At 40.8% G+C, this 22,835-nt stretch overlaps 1 protein-coding gene across 1 annotated transcript; it reads left to right on the forward strand.

Moving 5' to 3' along the window:
- The first annotated feature begins 478 nt into the window (after positions 1-478).
- LOC134576907 (olfactory receptor 8U9-like) lies at positions 479-19,635 on the forward strand. Its single transcript, XM_063435581.1, has 4 exons — positions 479-552; positions 13,496-14,420; positions 16,384-16,398; positions 19,482-19,635. The coding sequence occupies exons 2-4, from the start codon at positions 13,516-13,518 to the stop codon at positions 19,633-19,635; spliced, it is 1,074 nt and encodes a 357-aa protein (XP_063291651.1). The 5' UTR covers positions 479-552; positions 13,496-13,515.
- Positions 19,636-22,835: the final 3,200 nt, after the last annotated feature.

Consider the following 22,835-nt stretch of genomic DNA (forward strand, 5'->3'; position numbering starts at 1 on the left):
TTTGTATATGTTTCTGATAAAAAAAAAAAAGAAAAATATATTTAGTAACAATATGGAAGTTAAGCAAAATATGAAGCATCCTGTCATGTGGTAAAATATCCCCAGCACAATGGGCATGCATGCTTGGTGTTTAAACATGTCTAATTAGATCATCAGTCCATTTGAACAATTAAAAATGTTGAATAGATGATATCTGGTAATATTTTTTTTTCAAGTGATTATAAGTTAGTGATTAGGCATCTGTGTTTTGCCATACTGACCTATTCCAGAGCTACTACTTGAATATAACTTTAAGATAATGCTTACCTATCAAAAGTAGTAATCACTGAAGGGACACAAAGCCACGGGTAATGAGACAATCGAAGCATTTAATTTTCTCCCTTGAGTTTTCCAGTAGCTCAATGTGTGTGATTTCAGCTAGTGAATGTAGCTTATAAAAATAACAGGTTTATCAGCCAGCTCTCAGATTCAGGACGAAATTGATTCATGTCCGTATTTTTATGTGATTGTGGAAGGAGTTCTACTGACGACATAGCCTGTGATCTTCATACGGTAAGGGGGCTTCATTCTACTTTTTTCAACATTTTCATAAATTATAGTTAGGAAACAATAGTATTGAATGGGAATGTATTTGATTTATTTTTTTAAATTAAACTTTCATTACATGAATAGAGATGTGTTGCCTCAGTGGAGACCATCCATTGATCTTGATCAGAACTTATTCTAAGTTCCTATCAAGTGCAGCTAACCTCTCTCATTGCATGTTCCCATGAAAAAGAATTTAACTCCAGATAATTATCACCTACGACAGTTTTTCTTAATCTTTTATCCAAGCAAGTAGTACCATCTAATTCATAGTCTTTCCAATCAATAATCCCTTCAAGTAATTAAATAGTTATCAAAAAATACACAAATAAAGTTGCACCACAAAATAATAAGAACTACAACAGAATTATTTACAAAGCTTTTCACTAAAAGTAATATTCTACAAGCAGTTTTTGCTTATGATGGTCCTCCATTGGATATGATACAAAGAGAATACAAAAAATACTAATGCTGTAACATGATCAAACAGAAAAGGTAAGACTGCCTAAGGGAGAAAAGTAATTCACATTTAATGGAGCTTAGTATAAAATGTGTAAAAGTATAAAATGTGAACACCCCTTCCACCTCTTCTGATTGGGCCACAATAAGAAAGAAATTAAAATGTCTTGTTGCTTTATCCAAAGTATTGGCAAGTAGGATTCAGTCAGTCTGAATGTTAAACCCTTTAGAAGTACTAAACGAACACAGACCCCAAATATTGTTTTCTGATCAAAACCTCAATTACATTTTTATAAGTTTTAATAACATGATTTCAATTTTTCAACTGATTTTTTTTTCAAATGATGTATCTACATAAGTCACCATAAATATCTCTATTTTTGTACAAAAATAATTTGAAAAGTTTATCCAAAAATATTAAATTGAGGCCATTATTACTTATACTCAGAAACATATTGGAATATGTGACAAGTATACATAGATACATTTAAATGTTAGTACAAACGTCTACATATTTACGAAATATAACGAAACACCCCCCCCCCCCCTCCAAAATATCAATATTTTTCTTCTAAAGCTTTTTTTTTTAATTCCAAAAGTGCCAGGGAAGTCATCATAAAACAAAATGGTTAAAAAAAAGCTCTTTTTTCTTGCCCATTATTTTGTGTGGGGAAAAATACTAAAAAATAAGTGCTTATTGAACACAAGCCTGCGTTTTAAACTCATGTGATTATCTGATTCTCTCATCCAATTAGCTAGCCACGCACAGCTGGGCTCGACGTAGGTGGGCTAATGAAAGCTCCTACCAACATCTTACAGCTCCCAATGAAGGAAGTAACTAGTGCCAAGCAATTTCTCAAACTATTGGCCAAAAAGTTTAACTTGTCTACTGTCACGAATAGAGGTGATAAACCAAAACACAAAGCTTGAACCAACACTTAACCTGTATAGATTTGATGGGTTAAATAGCGTATTACCAGCCCTTAGAGGGGTCAGTACTTAATGCACAAGACAAAAGAATAGTCAGGGTTAGCCAAGGGCAAGAGATAAACATAGTAACAATAGATAAAGACAGGTCAAAACTGAAAGAGAGATCAGAATAGTCTAGGCAGTCTGTGTTAAAATACCAGAAAAACAGTAAACTAGATCAGGAATGCACTAATGGGACAATAGAGACCCCAACAGGGCATAGGAAAATGGACAAACTCAGATTTATATATGCTTTGAAGAAATTACATCATTCACATCATCGCCACAGCCACAAATGTAAGTTCAGAAAAGATGTGATTCCATCTGCCTAACATTCCCACGCCGAAGTACTGAAGTACTGAAGTACTGCATCATAGATTGATGTAGGGACACAGCATCCAGCATTGCAATTGCCACAAAATTGCATCCAGAATAATGGGATGGCACATGCCTAGTCTTTTATACTGGAATGCAACGCAGACATCCTGGGTCTGCACAATAGGGTATGTGCCACAAAAACTGCATACATTAGAGGACGAGGTGCCAGGGCACTTCTAGCATTGTAACATCTTCAGCTTGAAGTGTACATCTAACACTCATGCTTTGTTAGCTAGTTAAGTATATAGATTATGGAGTGAAAGACTTAATGAGTTTGACACACTGAACAATTTAAAGATGATTTAAAGAAAAAAATTAAGTAATTTTAAAACAATAAACAAAACCTTGCCCACCTTTTTGGTAATATTATGTTATTATTTATATAGTGCCAACAAATTCCGTAGCACTTTACAGTGAGTGGACGAACAAACATGTAGTTGTAACCAGACAAGTTGGACAAACAGGAACAGAGGGGTTGAGGGCCCTGCTCAATGAGCTTATATGCTAGAGGGAGTGGGGTAAAGTGACACAAAAGGTAAGGATAATATTAGACTAATGACAGTTGCAAGAGAGGAATCAGTCGGGAGCTATTAACAATTGAATTAATACGCTTTTATGAAGAAGTGGGTTTTTAATGATTTTTTGAAGGAGTAGAGACTGGGTGAGCATCTAACGGAGAAGGGAAGTGAGTTCCACAGGAACGGTGCAGTCCTTGAGAAGTCTTGAAGGTGAGCATCAGAGGTGGGAGTCTGGACAGAAGATAGATGTAAGTCTTCAGCAGAGCGTAAGGACCTAGACGGGACATACTTATAATGTATTAGGGAGGATAGATAGGTGGGAGCAGCATTATGAAGAGATTTGAAAGCAAGAACCAGAATTTTAAATTGAGCACTATATCTTACAGGAAGCCAATGTAGGGACTGACAGAAGGGTGAGGCATGGGAGGTGTGGGTGGACAGGAAGATGAGCCTCGCCGCCGCATTCATTATGGACTGTAACGGCGCAAGTTGGGAGCACGTAAGACAACTGGGAGAGGTAGGAGGAACACCAGGAGAGAGCAATATCTTGTAGACCAATATTGCGGAGGATGAGAAGAAGCTGTTGATGATCAACAGTGTCAAAAGCCGCAGAAAGGTCAAGGAGAATTAGGATAAAGTAGTGACTAGTGTTGTCGTGAACCCGAAATTTTCGGTTCGCGAACGGCGAACGCGAACTTCCGGCCATTGACTTCAATGGGCAGGCGAATTTTAAAACCAACAGGGACTCTTTCTGGCCACAAAAGTGATGGAAAAGTTGTTTCAAGGGGACTAACACCTGGACTGTGGCATGCCGGAGGGGGATCCATGGCAAAACTCCCATGGAAAATTACACAGTTGATGCAGAGTCTGCTTTTAATCCATAAAGGGCAGAAATCACCTAACATTGACACCTGTCCTCAAAGCCCCTGATACACACTGACACAGAGCAGAATAGAGACTGTTCCCCATCCTCAGAGACCATGATACACACTGACACAGAGCAGAATAGAGACTGTTACCCCTACATAGGGTCACTTGGCAGATATGGCGGGGTCGTGGGAGGGGGAGGATGGCTTTCACCTCTTCCCCTGTTAGATTCCCGTTGTGCTGTGACATCACCCTTATACGCTGTGTAAAGCATACTATTTAATTTGATCAGCATGGCCACTTGAGCTTTTATAGTTTTCACGCTGCTTGTAGTTTATATATGGTTCACAAAAATCAAACAAACGATAAAGTAAACATGTAAGGATTCAGAATATTCTTTCAAACCCTTACACATTGTGTGTACATACTTTTTGTCTTAAGTTTGTGGCTTTAAAGAGGTTCACATTGTTTCTATGATGTGCATAACATGTTCTTGTAAATGTTTGTTAAATTTTTCCTGGAATTGTAATTTTTGAATCTGAATAAAGATAGTCAAATCCCTGATACACACTGACACAGAGCGGAATAGAGACTGTTCCCCCTACATAGGGTCACTTGGCAGATATGGATTGACACCTGTCCTCAAAACCCCTGATACACACTGACACAGAGCAGAATAGAGACTGTTCCCCCTACATAGGGTCACTTGGCAGATATGGATTGACACCTGTCCTCAGAGACCATGATACACACTGACACAGAGCAGAATAGAGACTGTTTCCCGTCCACAGAGACCCTGATACACACTGACACAGAGCAGAATAGAGACTGTCCCCCCTACATAGGGTCACTTGGCAGGTATGGATTGACACCTGTCCTCAAAGCCCCTGATACACACTGACACAGAGCAGAATAGAGACTGTTCCCTGTCCACAGAGACCATGATACACACTGACACAGAGCAGAATAGAGACTGTTCACCGTCCACAGAGACCATGATACACACTGACACAGAGCAGAATAGAGACTGTTCCCCGTCCACAGAGACCATGATACACACTGACACAGAGCAGAATAGGGACTGTTCTCCCTACATAGGGTCACTTGGCAGGTATGGATTGACACCTGTCCTCAAAGCCCCTGATACACACTGACACAGAGCAGAATAGAGACTGTTCCCTGTCCACAGAGTCCATGATACACACTGACACAGAGCAGAATAGAGACTGTTCCCCGTCCACAGAGACCATGAAACACACTGACACAGAGCAGAATAGAGACTGTTCCCCGTCCACAGAGACCATGATACACACTGACACAGAGCAGAATAGGGACTGTTACCCCTACATAGGGTCACTTGGCAGGTATGGATTGACACCTGTCCTCAAAGCCCCTGATACACACTGACACAGAGCAGAATAGAGACTGTTCACCGTCCACAGAGACCATGATACACACTGACACAGAGCAGAATAGAGACTGTTCCCCGTCCACAGAGACCATGATACACACTGACACAGAGCAGAATAGGGACTGTTCCCCCTACATAGGGTCACTTGGCAGGTATGGATTGACACCTGTCCTCAAAGCCCATGATACACACTGGGGGGAGCTACTGTCCTCCCCAACCACTGCGCGGTGGGTGGGGGCCATAAATCACAATGGGGGGGGGCTACTTTCCTCCCCCCCGGCCCCCATCCCTGCGCGGTGGGTGGGGGGCATAAATCACAATGGGACGGACCTACAGATAGGAGTGGAGTATTGTTCATATCAGTTTAACACCTTCCGCGTCTCTTATCAGTGGACGTGTATATGGCAGCCATTTTAGGAACCGCACACCTGGGACCCGAGCAAGGTCACCTCGTTCAAGCTGCTCTGGTTCCTTGATGAGCCAGCTGCCCGTGAGTTAACATGTCCCGTGGAGAAGCACTCTGTCCTGTAAAGCCTCACCACAAAAAAATTAAATAAATAACAGCACTCGGAGTGGTGAGTTTAGTAAATGTTCATATCAGTTTAATACCTTCCGCGTCTCCTATCAGTGGACGTGTATATGGCAGCCATTTTAGGAACCGCACACCTGGGACCCGAGCAAGGTCACCTCTTTCAACAGGCGACATGATTTGGCCCTGTAAAACTATCCTGGATATTCTCTACAAGTTCTATGGATATGGCATTGATTTATGTAACAGGGAGATGGAAGAAGATGCTTGGTCGGTCCTCTTACTTGAAATTTGTGGCACTGCGCGGGCAAGCTAATGTGCCACCAGATAGGAGTGGTGAGTTTAGTATTGTTCATATCAGTTTAATACCTTCCGCGTCTCCTATCAGTGGACGTGTAAATGGCAGAGATTTTTAATTGTTGAATCACCTCCCCTTTTTAGGCCAAGGTGGGAAGATGCTTAGACCACTGGTATATTGGTGCCATCTTGGAGGATTTTTTTTTTGGTTTGGTTTTTGAAGCCACAGTGCTGCACCAGTGGGCCTAAAAATTAGGCATGAACACATGCCTGAAAAATTTGGTATTGTTGCAGCCGCTGCTGTAGCAGCGGCCAGAAAAATTGATGTTTGTTTCACAGGCAGAAAGTGCCCTAAAACATGGCGGCTTGAACCCTAGTTGGTGGCGGATAAGTCACGCAAGTCAAACGTCATTCAGAGCTAAAATACAGCAGCGTGTGGACCATTTTTAGCCCAAGGCAGCTCATCTCATCAGGCCTCTTTTAATCGAATGTATCGCCCAGTGTCAGTCCCTTCGGGATCCATCCCTCATTCATCTTAATAAAGGTGAGGTAATCTAGACTTTTTTGACATAGGCGACTTCTCTTCTCAGTGACAATACCTCCTGCTGCACTGAAGGTCCTTTCTGACAGGACACTTGAAGCGGGGCAGGCCAGAAGTTCTATCGCAAATTGGGATAGCTCAGGCCACAGGTCAAGCCTGCACACCCAGTAGTCAAGGGGTTCATCGCTCCTCAGAGTGTCGATATCTGCAGTTAAGGCGAGGTAGTCTGCTACCTGTCGGTCGAGTCGCTCTCTGAGGGTGGATCCCGAAGGGCTGTGGCGATGCATAGGACTTAAAAAGGTCCGCATGTCCTCCATCAACAACACGTCTTTAAAGCATCCTGTCCTTGCCGGCGTGGTCGTGGGAGGAGGAGGAGGATGACTTCCACCTCTCCCCCTGTTAGATTCCCGTTGTGCTGTGACATCACCCTTATACGCTGTGTAAAGCATACTTTTTAATTTATTTTGCAAATGCTGCATCCTTTCCGACTTGTTGTAATTCGGTAACATTTCCGCCACTTTCTGCTTATACCGGGGGTCTAGTAGCGTGGACACCCAGTACAGGTCGTTCTCCTTCAGCCTTTTTATACGAGGGTCCCTCAACAGGCAGGACAGCATGAAAGACCCCATTTGCACAAGGTTGGATGCCGAGCTACTCATTTCCCGTTCCTCCTCCTCACTGATGTCATTGAAGGTATGTTCTTCCCCCCAGCCACGTACAACACCACGGGTACCAGATAGGTGACAACGAGCACCCTGGGATGCCTGTTGTGTTTGGTCTTGCTCCTCCTCCTCCTCAAAGCTACATTCCTCCTCTGACTCCTCCTCCTCACAATCCTCTTCCAGCGTTGCCGCAGGTCCAGCAAGCGATGCTGATAAGGCTGTTTCTGGTGGTGATGGTGACCACAACTCTTCCTCTTCACGCTCATCTACAGCCTGATCCATCACTCTTCGCAGGGCACGCTCCAGGAAGAAAACAAATGGTATGATGTCGCTGATGGTGCCTTCGTTGCGACTGACTAGGTTTGTCACCTCCTCAAAAGGACGCATGAGCCTACAGGCATTGCGCATGAGCGTCCAGTAACGTGGCAAAAAAAATGCCCAGCTCCCCAGAGGCTGTCCTAGCACCCCGGTCATACAAATATTCATTAACAGCTTTTTCTTGTTGGAGCAGGCGGTCGAACATTAGGAGTGTGGAATTCCAACGTGTAGGGCTGTCGCAAATCAAGCGCCTCACTGGCATATTGTTTCGCCGCTGGATATCGGCAAAGTGAGCCATGGCCGTGTAGGAACACCTGAAATGGCCACACACCTTCCTGGCCTGCTTCAGGACGTCCTGTAAGCCTGTGTACTTATGCACAAAGCGTTGTACGATCAAATTACACACATGTGCCATGCACGGCACATGTGTCAACTTGCCCAACTTCAATGCCGCTATCAAATTCTTTCCGTTGTCACACACCACTTTGCCGATATCCAGTTGCTGCGGAGTCAGCCACTTTTCCACCTGTGCGTTCAGGGCAGACAGGAGTGCTTGTCCGGTGTGACTCTCTGCTTTCAAGCAAGTCAAACCCAAGACGGTGTGACACTGCCGTATCCGGGATGTGGAATAGTACCTGGGGAGCTGGGAGGGTGCCGTTGATGTGGAGCAAGACGCAGCAGCACAAGAGGACTCAGCCGAGGAGGTTATGGAAGAGGATGGAGTAGGAGGAGTAGAGGAGGTGGCAGCAGGACTGCCTGCAATTCGTGGCGGTGTCACCAACTCCTCTGCAATGCCACGCATTCCTTGTCAGCCGTCAGCAGGTTTACCCAATGCGCAGTGTAGGTGATATACCTGCCCTGACCATGCTTTGCAGACCAGGTATCAGTGGTCAGATGGACCCTTGCCCCAACACTGTGTGCCAGACATGCCATGACTTCCTTTTGCACAATCGAGTACAAGTTGGGGATTGCCTTTTGTGAAAAGAAATTCCGGCCGGGTACCTTCCACTGCGGTGTCCCAATAGCTACACATTTTTTGAACGCCTCAGACTCAACCAGATTGTATGGTAAAAGCTGGCGGGCTAATAGTTCGGACAAGCCAGCTGTCAGACGCTGGGCAAGGGGGTGACTTGGTGACATTGGCTTCTTACGCTCAAACATGTCCTTGACAGACACATGACTGTGGGCAGATGAGCGGGAACTGCTCAAGGCGGGAGACGGAGTGGCGGATGGTTGAGAGGGGGCAAGAAGGACAGCAGTGGTTGACGTGGCTGAAGATGCTAGACCAGGAGGAGGATGGCGGCTTAGAGTAGGCGTGCTGCTTGTACTCATGTGTTGATCCCATAGGCGTTTGTGATGTGAGATCATGTGCCTACGCAAAGCAGTTGTACCTAGGTGGGTGTTGGACCTCCCACGACTCAGTTTCCTTTGGCACAGGTTGCAAATGGCATCGCTGTTGTCCGAGGCAGACACACAAAAAAAATGCCACACTGCTGAGCTCTGCAATGACGGCATTCTGGTGGTGGACACAGCATGTGTTGATTGGCGTGCTGTCGGGCTGACCCCGGGTGCCGATGCATGCTGTCTGACTGTGCCACTAGCTCCTTGCGACGACCCCCCCCTGCTTCCAACTCGTCTCCTCCTCCTCTCTTTCTCCCCATCTGAACTTTCGCCCTGTTCTTCTTGCCGAGCGGGCACCCACGTGACATCCATGGACGCATCGTGATCATCAACCGCTTCGCTTGTATCTGACAACTCAGAAAAGGAAGCAGCAGCGGGTACAACATCATCATCATCACACAGTACCTCCATGTGTTTAATGCTGCCTGCCTGAGACATATCCCTGTTATCTACATCCTCTAGCAATAATGGTTGCGCATCACTCATTTCTTCAAACGGGTGTGTGAATAACTCCTCTGACATACCAAGTAAAGCGGCTGTGGTGCTAGTTTTGGTGGTGGCGGCAGGCGGGTGAGTGGTATCTTGAGAGGTGCCTGAAGCTAAGCTGGAGGAGGATGGTGCGTCAAGGTTCCGAGCGGAGGCTGTACAAGATTGGGTGTCCTGTGTTAGCCAGTCAACTATGTCCTCAGAACTTTTCAAGTTCAGGGTACGTGGCTTCTGAAAACTGGGCATTATTCTAGGGCAAAAGGGAATCACAGGACCATGACCACGACGGCCCCTGCGGGGTGGCCTGCCTCTGCCTGTCATTTTTTGGGGGATTAGTGGTACTATAAGTGCAAGCTACTGTGAGACCAGATATGATTGGCAATGTGAACTGTAAGAGTTCTGCAGAGCACACACTGTAGGCCTGAGACACCCGCTTGAAGACAAGTAACTGCTATTCAATCTATAACAGTGAAAAACAAATTTTGGTTTTAAAAGCACGCTATAGAGACACCAGATATGATTGGCAATGTGCACTGGAACAGTTCTGCAGAGCACACACTGTAGGCCTGAGACACCCGCTTGAAGACAAGTAACTGCTATTCAATCTATAACAGTGAAAAACTAATTTTGGTTTTAAAAGCACGCTATAGAGACACCAGATATGATTGGCAATGTGCACTGGAACAGTTCTGCAGAGCACACACTGTAGGCCTGAGACACCCGCTTGAAGACAAGTAACTGCTATTCAATCTATAACAGTGAAAAACTAATTTTGGTTTTAAAAGCACGCTATAGAGACACCAGATATGATTGGCAATGTGCACTGGAACAGTTCTGCAGAGCACACACTGTAGGCCTGAGACACCCGCTTGAAGACAAGTAACTGCTATTCAATCTATAACAGTGAAAAACAAATTTTGGTTTTAAAAGCACGCTATAGAGACACCAGATATGATTGGCAATGTGCACTGGAACAGTTCTGCAGAGCACACACTGTAGGCCTGACACACCCGCTTGAAGACAAGTAACTGCTATTCAATCTATAACAGTGAAAAAAAATTTTTGGTTTTAAAAGCACGCTATAGAGACACCAGATATGATTGGCAATGTGCACTGGAACAGTTCTGGAGAGCACACGCTGAAGGAAGGACTGACAGAGCCGCTTGAAGGACACTGACTGGCTGCTATTAGCTTACACTAGAAACCTTTTTTCTTTGTAAAAGCACGCTAAAGAGACACCAAATATGATTGGCAACTGTCAAAGCACGCTGGAACAGGTCTACAGAGCACACGCTGAAGTAGGCCTGACACCCAGACGCTTGCAGACAACTAACTGCTCTTCTATTACAGTGAAAAAAAATTATTTCTTTTAAATCTAAAGCTTAAGCTATTGTAAAAACAGATATGAGTGGTGGCACTGGGCAAGAGGGCACAGTATCCACTGTGAACCTCACACAGAAGCCGGCAGGCAGGCAACTGCTCTTCTATTACAGTGGAAACAACATTTTGGTTGTAAAAGCACGCTATAGAGACACCAGATATGAGTGGCAACTGTCAAAGTACGCTGGCAGGGTTGTGCAGGGCACACGCTGAAGGAAGGCCTGACAGAGCCGCTTGAAGGACACTGACTGTCTGCTATTAGCTTACACTGGAAACCTTTTTTCTTTGTAAAAGCACGCTATAGAGACACCAGATATGAGTGGCAATTGTCAAAGTACGCTGGCAGGGTTGTGCAGGGCACACGCTGAAGGAAGGCCTGACAGAGCCGCTTGAAGGACACTGACTGGCTGCTATTAGCTTACACTGGAAACCTTTTTTCTTTGTAAAAGCACGCTAAAGAGACACCAGATATGATTGGCAACTGTCAAAGCACGCTGGCACAGGTCTGCAGAGCACATGCTGAAGTAGGCCTGACACCCAGACGCTTGCAGACAACTAACTGATCTTCTATTACAGTGAAAAAAAATGATTTCTTTAAAATCTAAAGCTTAAGCTATTGTTAAAACAGATATGAGTGGTGGCACTGACTGTGCAAATGGGCAAGGCATCCAACCTGACACAGAAGCTGGCAGGCAGGCAACTGCTCTTCTATTACAGTGAAAAAAAAAATTCTTTAAAATCTAAAGCTTAAGCTATTGTTAAAACAGATATGAGTGGTGGCACTGACTGTGCAAATGGGCAAGGCATCCAACCTGACACAGAAGCTGGCAGGCAGGCAACTGCTCTTCTATTACAGTGAAAAAAAATTATTTCTTTAAAATCTAAAGCTTAAGCTATTGTTAAAACAGATATGAGTGGTGGCACTGGGCAAGTAGGCACAGTATCCAATGTGAACCTCACACAGAAGCTGGCAGGCAGGCACCTGCAATTACATTACACAGGAAAAAAAAAAAAAAGCAGCCTGATGTTATAGCCCTACAGCAGAGATCAGATGAGTCCTTCAGGATTGTAGTGGACACTGAATACCCTAGCCTAGCTATCAATTTCCCTATCTAATCAGCAGCAGCTAAACTTTCCCTCCTCTCACTAAGCATGCAGCTTCAGAATGAATCGAAAATGGATGCTGGGAGGGAGGTTGGAGGGTGTGGAAGGGAGGGAGTGCTGCTGATTGGCTGGAATGTGTCTGCTGACCGAGAGGCACAGGGTCAAAGTTTGCCCAATGATGACGAATAGGGGGCGGATCGAACCGCCCGTGTGTTCGCCCGCGGCGGCGAACGTGAACACACTCAGTTCGCCGGGAACTGTTCGCCGGCGGACAGTTCGGTACATCACTAGTAGTGACCGCTAGATTTTGCAGCGAGTAGATCATTGGATACTTTGGTCACAGCTGTTTAAACAGAGTGACAAGAGCGGAATCCAGACTAAAGCGTGTCTAGCAGAGAGTTGGACTCGAGAAAGTCTGTCAATCTTGCATAGACAACTCTTTCAAGGATCTTGGATGGAAAAGGCAGTAGCAAGACGGTAGTTGGACAAAGAGTTAGGGTCAAGGTTGGGCGTCATAAGAATTGGGGTTACATTTGCATGTTTGAAGGGCGATGGAAATACACCAGAGGAGAGAGTGAGATTGAAAATTTTAGTGAGAGGTAGAGAACGAGAAGAAGACAGAGTACGGATGAAGTGCGAGGGAATTTGATCTAGGGAGCAGGTGGTGGGGTGGGAGGCCTGGAGCAGCGCAGAAACCTCCACTGTAGCGGGTGAGAATGTACATAGAACAGCAGAGGGAATGAGGTTAGAGGAAGTATTGTAAGGTGAAAAAGAAAGATGAGAGATCTCTTTCCTAATTGTAGAGATTTTGTCAGTGAAGTGAGTTGCAAAGTCTGAGGCGGTCAAGTTAGTAGGTGGAGGAGGAACAATAGGGTGAAGAAGAGAGTTAAATGTGTGAAATGGTCGTTTGGGTTTGCGGGAGAGTGTGGTTATGAGGGTCTTGAAGTAATTTACTTTTGCAGAGGAAAGAGCCAAGCTGTATGAGTGCAGCATAAATTTATAGTGGAGAAAGTCAGATGCACAGTGAGACTTTCTCCAAAAGCGTTCAGCAGTTCTGGATCCTTTTTGGTGGTATTGAGTCAGCTTGGTGTGCCAAGTTTGTTGTTGTGGGTGCTAACTGCATTTAAATGTAGGAGGTGCCATGATGTCTAGTTGAGAGGAGAGGGTGGAATTGTAGAAGGAGGTAGCAGAGCTAGGACAGGTGAGGTTTGAGATTGGTAAAAAGAGGATTTGGAGATTAGTGGAGAAATTATCTAGGTCAAGACATTGGAGGTTTCTGTGAGATTGATGTTAAGATGGTGGTGTCAATTGGGTCTTGGGTATGCCGATGTCAAAAGTTAGCATATGGTGGTCAGATAGATGTACATAGATTGTTGATGGTGAGATCAAGAGTGTTTCCCGCTGTATGGGTTGCTAAATTAGATTGGTTTGGTCTTTGGGCAGAAAAAAAAAGTATATATATGTTGTCTATAATTTTGCACGCAATCACTGAATATTTAAAATCACATTGGTGTGGCAGTTTGTCCTTCACCTCTAAAGTATAATGCACTCCAGTTTATAGGTGTTATTAAAATGATTATTTATTCACAGAAAATGTGTTACAGTCAAAGATGAAGAATCAGAGTGTGGTAAAGGAATTTATCCTGTTGGGATTTCCAGATGTGCCCTCTATAAAGATGACAATTTTTGTCTTGTTTCTGGTGTTTTATGTGTCCACACTGATTGGAAATATGATCATCATTATTACGACTGCCATCAATTCTCAACTTTACACTCCCATGTATTTTTTCCTCAGCAACCTCTCTTTCCTGGAGATTTTCTATATATCGGTCACCATTCCAAAAATGCTTGTTAATGTCCTACTGAAAAGCAATTCTATTTCTTTCACGGCCTGTGCTGCCCAAATGTTTCTTTTCATAGCGCTGGGCAGCATAGAGTGCACTTTGCTTGCAGTCATGGCATATGATCGTTATGTTGCTATCTGCAATCCACTTCAATATATTGTTGTGATGGATATCACTTCCTGCTTATCATTAGTTTGTAGCTCATGGGTCAGTGGATTTCTCAATTCAATGGTCCACACTGTTCTTACTTTTCACCTGCATTTCTGTTCATCAAATAAAATTAATCAGTTTTTTTGTGACATCCCACCCTTGTTTAAAGTGTCCTGCAGTAGCACATACAATAATAAAATTGTTCTATTTATAGTTGGAGGAATTTATGGATTCGGATCATTGCTAACTACATTAATTTCTTACGTACATATCATTTCAACAATACAAAAAATTAAATCCAGAGAAGGGCAGAGGAAAGCATTTTCCACTTGTGCATCTCATCTAATTGTTGTAACTTTGTTCTATGGAACATCTTTCTCTGCATATTTAAAACCAACTACCAATGAAGAGTCACAGGAAGACAAGCTTATCCCCGTTTTTTATGCTGTAATAACACCAACTTTAAACCCTATCATATATACACTGAGGAACAAAGAATTCAACAATGTACTAAGGAAGATGTGCAGGAGGAATTCTGCAAAAAACATATTCAAATAAAGAAAATAGAAGAATCTGAAAATGAAATAATATTCATACAGTAAAAAAAAAATAGCTGAATTTACAGGCAATAGACACTCCATGTTGAACGTAAGACCTCATACAATACTATCACAAAAAGAAAAAGACGTGTGGCTATACAATAAAATATAACCTTTATCAATGTTAACCTATTGTGACTCACTTAAATCATATCCACATTCTTTGAATGTGTCATCTATTTCATGATACATGATGTAATCAATGTAAAATTTCAAGATATCACTCACCATTCCCCTGATTCAGCACACCCATTTCCTCATCTTCCTTGTCTTTGACTCTTCACATTTAAATATCAGACAATTATGATACAATAAAAAGAATGTCAGGATACATTATATCTAGTACCTTTTTTAATTTAGTAAAATGAATCATTATTATTAGTAGTATATAGTAGTATTATATAGAGCCAACATATTCTGCATTGTTTTGCAAGTACAAAAAGGGGATATTTGACAACAAGTAATTGACATATAAATATTAAAGGGACACTATTAGGCACCAAAACAACTTTAGCTTAATGAATCAGTTTTGGGGTGGAGATCATGCCTCTGAAATTTCACTGTTCAATTCACTACTAACAGTGCAAAAAAGGAAATAAATGTAAAAAAATGGCTTCTATTTACTCACCAATTACATCAACATCAGATATCTCTCAAATCTTAATGGAGTCATCTATGGCTATAGGATAAAACCTATTAGGGGTTACTGAGAACATTCTACTGTAAGATTTAGAGGAGTATTTTACTGAATAATAATAATGAAACCTTGTTTAAATGAATACATAGACTACAAAATACAAATTCCCAGAGGCTATGCCAAGGGGAAAATGATTAGATTTTATTCATTCAAAATCAGGGAAAAATTCATACATGCTTTCATAAAAATACCGGTCTTTGACTTGGCCCAAAAAACACTGTCTTGGTTGAAGGAAGGACATTTGGAGGTGCTAGCTGAGAAATTGACATATAGAAACATAGAATCATAGAATGTGACGGCAGATAAGAACCATTTGGCCCATCTAGTCTGCCCAATTTTCTAAATACTTTAATTAGTCACTGGCCTTATCTTATAGCTAGGATGGCCTTATGCCTATCCCAATCTAGTATAGCCTTATAGCTAGGATAGCCTTATGCCTATCCCTTCATTGTGTTAACCTCTACCACTTCAGGTAGAAGACTGTTCCATGTATCCACTACCCTCTCAGTAAAGTTATACTTCCTGATATTGTTTTTAAACATTTGCTCCTCTAATTTAAGACTATGTCCTCTTGTCGTGGTAGTTTTCTTCTTTTAAATACAGTCTCCTCCTTTACTGTGTTGATTCCCTTTATGTATTTAAATGCTTCTATCATATCCCCCCGTCTCACCTTTCCTCCAATCTATACATGTTAAGATCCTTTAATCTTTCCTTGTAAGATTTATCCTGCAATCCATGAACCAGTTTAGTAGCCCTTCTCTGAACTCTCTCTAAAGTATCAATATCCTTCTGGAGATACGGTCTCCAGTACTGCGTACAATACTCCAAGTGAGGTCTCACCAGTGTTCTGTACAATGGCATGAGCACTTCCCATTTTTCTACTGCTAATACCTCTTCCTATGCAACCAAGCATTCTGCTAGCATTTCCTGCTGCTCTATTACATTGTTTGCCTATCTTTAAGTCATCGGAAATAATTACCCCTAAATCGTTTTCCTCAGATGTTGAGGTTAGGACTGTATCAAATATTCTGTACTCTGCCCTTGGGTTTTTATGTCCAAGATGCATTATCTTGCACTCATCCACATTAAATATCAGCTACCACAACTCTGACCATTTTTCTAGCTTACCTGAATCATTTGCCATTTGGCTTATCCCTCCTGGGACATCAACCCTGTTTCATATCTTAGTATCGTCAGCAAAAATACATATCTCACCACCAAGACCTTCTGCAATATCACTAATAAAAATATTAAAGAGAATGGGTCCAAGTACAGATGCCTGAGTTACCCCACTGGTGACAAGACCATGCTTCGAATATACTCCATTGACTACGACCCTCTGTTGCCTGTCACTTAGCCACTGCCTTACCCATTCAACAATATTGGAATCCAAACTTAAAGTTTGCAGTTTAATGATAAGCTAGGTAAGCTATGTCTACTGCACCACCCTGATCTATTATTTTTGTTACCCAATCAACAAAATCAATAAGATTAGTTTGGCATGATCTCCCTGAAGTAAACCCATGTTGTCTCTGATGTTAAAATCCATGTGATTTTAGATGTTCAACAATCCTATCCTTTAACATGGTTTCTTTACTTTCTGCACTACTGTAGTAAGGCTTAATGGCCTATAGTTGCCCGACTCCTCCCTTCTACCTTTCTTGTGAATGGGCACAACATTTGCTAACTTCCAATCTTCTGGAACTACTCCTGTTAAAAAAGATTGGTTAAATAAATATGTTAATGGTTTATCTAGTATACCACTAAGCTCTTTTAATAACTTTATGTGTATTCCATCACTTATTTGTCTTTACTTTTGACAGTTGAAATAGAACCTCTTCCTCTGTAAACTCACATCTAACAAATTACTCATTTGTTCTTTTTCCTAAGTGAGGTCCATTTCCTTCATTTTCATCTGTAAATACTGAACAAAAATATTCATTGAGGCAGTCAGCTAGACCTTTATCCTCTTCTACATACCTTACTTCTTTTGTTTTGAATCTATCTAATCCTTGTTTTACTTTCCTTTTCTCATTTATGTATCTAAAAATGTTTTGTCCCCTTTTTTTACTGACTGTTCTATTTTCTCTTCTGTGTGTTATTTGGAAGCTCTTATAAATTGCTTAGCCTCTTTCTGCCTAATCCTATAGATCTGTCTATCTTCCTCACTCTTTTTTTTATATATATATATAATTACTAAATACTATGTTTTTGTTTTTAACTATTTTGGCCATTTCTGTGGTGTACCACAGTGGTTTCTTAAATTTTTTGCTTTTACTGAAAAGCCTAATGCAATTTTCTGTGGCCATCAGCAGTGCAACTTTTAAATAGTCCCATTTCTCTTGGACTCCGTTTAATCTGCTCCAGTCTGATTATGACTCCTTTACACATATTCTAATTTTAGAAAAGTATGTTTTTCTAAAGTCTTAAACTTTTTTTGTGTGGTGTGACTCAGTCACTGTTCTTATATTAAACCACACTGACTGATGATCACTGGATCCTAAACTTTCACCTACAGAAATATCTGATACCAAATCTCTATTTGTTAACACTAAATCTAGTATGGCCTCTTTATGAGTTGGCTCCTCAACGACTTCTTTAAGAGAGAATCCTAGTAGGAAATTTAGAATATATGTGCTCCTGGCACATTCAGTATTTTGGTTTTCCAGGTCACATCAGGAAGATTAAAGTCACCCATGATGATAGCTTCCCACTTCATTGTCATTTTAGCTATTTCCTCAACTAGAAGATTATCTAACTCTTCTATTTGTCCTGGGGGCCTATAACTCACACCTACACGAGTTACTGTGTGATTACCAAATTCTAACGTAACCCAAACAGACTCTATGCTCGCCTCACTAACTTTTATTAGGCTAGATTTTATGCTATCATTCACATACAGGGCCACCTCTCCCGCTTTTTTGCCTTCCCTGTCTTTTCTAGATAAAGTGTACCCTAGTATTTCCATGTCCCAGTCATTGTTCTCATTATACCATGTCTCAGTAACAGCGACTAAATCTACATTAACAGTTGCCATTATTGTCACAAGTTCATGGATCTTATTCCCTAAACTGCAAGCATCTGTAGTTTATAAGCTTATAATACACTTGCTTCAGGCCCTTTCTCCTTGCTTTGGAGGGCAATTTGATTGATGTTTTATCACCCTTTTGGCCCCCCTATTTTAAATACATTATAGGAAAAACCTCTGAACTGCACACTGAGAACATTTGTTCCCTTTTGAGAAAGATGCAAACCATCTTTTTGTAGAGTTTATTTCCATTCTAAACAGAGCTACCAGGTCTAAAAATTGCAGTTGTCTTAGCGATATATATATAAAAAGAAAGATTGAAACTAACACAATAATGTAATATGGGAATTAATTATGTGTGTCAATCGAGTCATTCCAAGGGGATAAGTAAAGATTTGAATAAAAGAAACAATAAGGGAAAGGGAAAAGGTGAAAGAGGAAGCATGGAAATAAGAAGGGGGGGTCATAAAGAAAATGAAGAAAAAAGATGAAAGAAATGATATTAATAAAAGATAAACTCCCCCGAACTTCTCAATTACTAAAGATTTATTTTATATAATTTTTGGTTAAAAATACTACTTAATGGCGGATTGTGTTTAGATAGTTTATATTTTGTTTTCTTAATTTCTTTGGCAGGCCTGAACTTAAGTATGGAACATGGCTTTGTGATATCTGTATACCAGCTTCTATAAATTGCACAGTGGGGTTCTGACATTTCTGATGGTTAGTAGTTGTAGGGTCCTATGTTAAATCTATTTTTGAACACAATATAGTTTTTTTAAAGAAATAATCTCACTATCTAATTTTCACAATTTAAAATAATTTTGATGTATATTCATATGTGAATATCCACAAAATCGTATGCACTATTTACAAATAAATATTTGAAAACGTAATTTTCATAAAATGAGATGGGGTTGAAAAAATAATAATAAAAGTTTGGAATATGGTAACTAATGCCCAAATAATCTTTAGGGATGATCAACTATATAATTTCACAAATGTAAAATGTATACACAATGGTAAAAACATATTAATGGGCATATAAGCCAAATATGGTGTATTTGACTCTCACAACATAAGAAAATCCTTCTGTTCTTTCTGCTTTTTATTTTAACTTAATTTTATTTTTTTTACTCAAGTCATAGATCCACAGAAAATTGGTGACTTGTCATTTGAAAGATGGCATAGACAATATACATACATGATACCTCACCAAGGGATGTAATTGTGAGATTCTTGAATTGTTCAATTAAAGATCTCTTCCTACAAAAAATAAGAAACAATATCCTGAAGAACAAAAAGTTCGATGGCATTCAGGTCTTCACAGATATTTCGCTAGCAACAAGGCAGCAAAGGAAGAAAATCATGGACATAACTATGAACTTAAGAAAAATGGCAATACCTTATAAATGGTGTTTCCCCACAACAATTATAATTCACCAAGAAGGGAAATGAACTATTATTAATGATGGAAGACATAAAAAAAATTAATTTAAAGAGTAATGTAGATTAAAAGAAGAAGGGATGGATAAGGAAAGAAGAGAGGGGATGAAAGAGGGGGAAAGGAATTGAGAAAAAGGGAAAATAAAAGTTTATATTTTTATAGTTTTTTTAATTATAATTTGTTTTCATGTGTGTAAAAATACTTAAATGACTTAGGACAATAGCAAGCACAGGTGGTTTATTTAAATCAGATTTTATGTGATTCTCTGTGATATCAAAAATTATAGGGAATAAATGGAACTGGAGATTGAATAGAAAAGGAAAGATAGAAAATAGGAATTTTCACAAATAAAACAAAAATTTAATATATATATTGGAATGTAGGGCAAAGCATATTATTAAGATGCACAAGTAAATAGTATATAGAGAATAATATATATCACACATGATTGAATTTGTTAAACCACAAGCAAGTTTAGAGTTAATTAAGGAATTTGATAAATTCTACTAAATATCTATCAACTGATTCACTGTTAGCTAAAAAAAATGTTATAGTTTTAATATGGATGATTATTATACGACTTGTGGAGATCACAGTAATCTGATATTTAGATTATAAGGAAATAATCAATACAATGAATTTATTTATTTTTATTTTTATTATTTTTCCATTCTCAATGGTGTAAAAATACTGAAAGGAGTTAGGATGATAGTAAATGCAACTAGACCATATGAATCAGAATTTATGTAATTCAGTATGATCGCAAAAGTAACACATGGAACTGGAGGTCGAATAGATGGTAGGAAATAATTAATTCTACCCATTAATTTAAACTGTGAGCTGATTGATCGACTGGGAATATCTCTTTGCTCGGCCTCCAGAACACTTCACATACGCTGGCATTTATATTTTCCTAAATATAAGAGATATGATGACAATCCTTTTTGACATTTTATTTAAAGAAACAAATGATAACCTGCTGAAAAAAATTGAAAAACATTGGAATCTCCTGTATAGGAAAAAGAAAATTAATAAAACCATACGTTCTAACCAAATGGTCATTTGGATTCAGAATATTTATCTTGCTAATACCCTTGGTAAGATAAAGAAAGGTTCATAAACTGTTCATGGGCTATATTTGGGGTCATAGGAAATTGGGATCATAGAATTGCAGTGTCTCACATGATGAGGAAATCAAACAGATAGGGTCTGGCAGCTACATATATTATTAAATATTATAACATGAGCAAACTAATTAATCTAAGCAGATGGAATGAATTTGTTGGGAATGGAAAATCTCTAAGGAAAGACAGTAGAGAAGATAAAAGTTTTCTCTCTATGATATAAATCCCACAGTTTATGGAACTATATAATAACTGGATGATGGGGGGTGGAGCCAGCTGCAAAGTTGAGCAGACTTGTTGAGCTTTGTGCAAACTTGTAAAATAAACCCAATTTCACACACCAGCCACACCAGGAATTCCATGCGAATTGATAACATTTACGGGTATCTGGGGCCCAAGAGTCCCAGAGAAGAGCCCAAGTTGCATGTGGTACGTCTCCAAGGTTCCATACAACCCATAAATGGTCCAGGAGAGGAATGATGAGAGTAATAGTGGGTCCCTGTATGACATTTCCAGGAGCTGTTGGATCAATGGCTGCCCCTTCCAAAAGTGGGTTATAAATGTGATGGCAGTGCGTGTACCTGTAGGTGGCAGATAAATCCTGCCAACATTGCAAACAGAGGAAATGCCTAGGCACCTGTCAGTGGCCATTCTTGTAGGAAGACATCCACTGACAGGTATTCTTGGTCTGGGAGCCAGAAGAAAAATTGTGGAGTCTGATGGTTGGTTCAAGAAGCTTACAGGTCCAGATGGAATGGTCTGTAAAGGGATGTGAACACTTGGAAGATTATACTGTCCAACTTCCAATCAGTGTCATCTCTTTAATGCCTGCAGACAGATTTGATGTTCCCAGAAGATTTTCCACCTAAAATGTAATATTGTGGTCGAAACAAAATTGATAAATATCCTTCATTAATTTTGAGAGTATGCAGCAGTAGGCTCTGCCCAGGCAATTTATATATTTGACTACACAGAAATTGTCCATATGCAGGAGTATGCAGCAGTACAACATATTCCTGATGAAACTGCAGATGACCAACGAGCTGGGATCATTTGTTGGCAATTTATGTGCAACAAAGATTCCTCTTTCAACCATGGGCCTCCGGTTGATCCAATCTCACAATAGCACTCCATCCTAACAGACTGGCGTCATACTATAAGACGAAGTCCATGGTAGGACAGAATATAGCACGCCTATTCCATGCCAATATATGCATCAGCCACCATCATAGTTCGGTATGAATTTCTTCCATCGGTGGAATCCTTTGATTGTATGAAGTGGATGATCTGAGGGAATGAGTCTTCAGGCGCTGAATGGCTCTGTATGTAGAGGGCTCGGCGTTGATGAAAAGAGGAGACCCAGCGAGGAGTTGAAGAGGAAGAGTGTCTAACTAGAGGAGTTTGTGAATCTCTTTCTTGATTATTGTTATCTTGTCCAAAGGCAGTATCAAAATGCAGGAGCAGGAATCTATCTCATATTCCAAGAACTGTACGTATTGAGCAGGGGTTAATGTGGATTTGTTGAGTTTCACAAACAGACGAACCACGAATTGGGTCTGAGAATGTAGTGTGGCATCTGTCACACATAAGATTAGAATCTTGGTTAGGTAGATTAAACAGCGGGTCCTACTTACTTTCATGTGAGTTATGACTGGCTTGTGGAGCTTGGTGAAGCATCAAGATGCGGAACTCAACCCGAAAGGGAGACATGTGAGTTACTATGGATGACCTTTACATATAAAGTGCAGGAACTGCCGACTCTCCAGATGGACAGTTACCTTCTCGTAGAAGGTCCCGTAGCAGATGGATACTGTCCATCTTGAAATGCTGGTAGTGCCCATACGCATTTAGGCATTTTGAATTGATGACCAGGTTTCCCATGCTCTTCTGAACCAGGAAGATATTGCTGGAAAATCCTCTGGGTCCCAAGGCCAGTTGAATAGCTCCTTTTGTTTTTAGATTTTGTTTTTCTTGGTTCATGAGCTCTCTTTAGGAAAGGGAGACCTGCAGAGGTCATGGAATGCTCTTCTAAAATGGGAGA

Source organism: Pelobates fuscus, chromosome 11 (genome assembly GCF_036172605.1).
Source record: "Pelobates fuscus isolate aPelFus1 chromosome 11, aPelFus1.pri, whole genome shotgun sequence".
Classification (NCBI taxonomy): domain Eukaryota; kingdom Metazoa; phylum Chordata; class Amphibia; order Anura; family Pelobatidae; genus Pelobates; species Pelobates fuscus.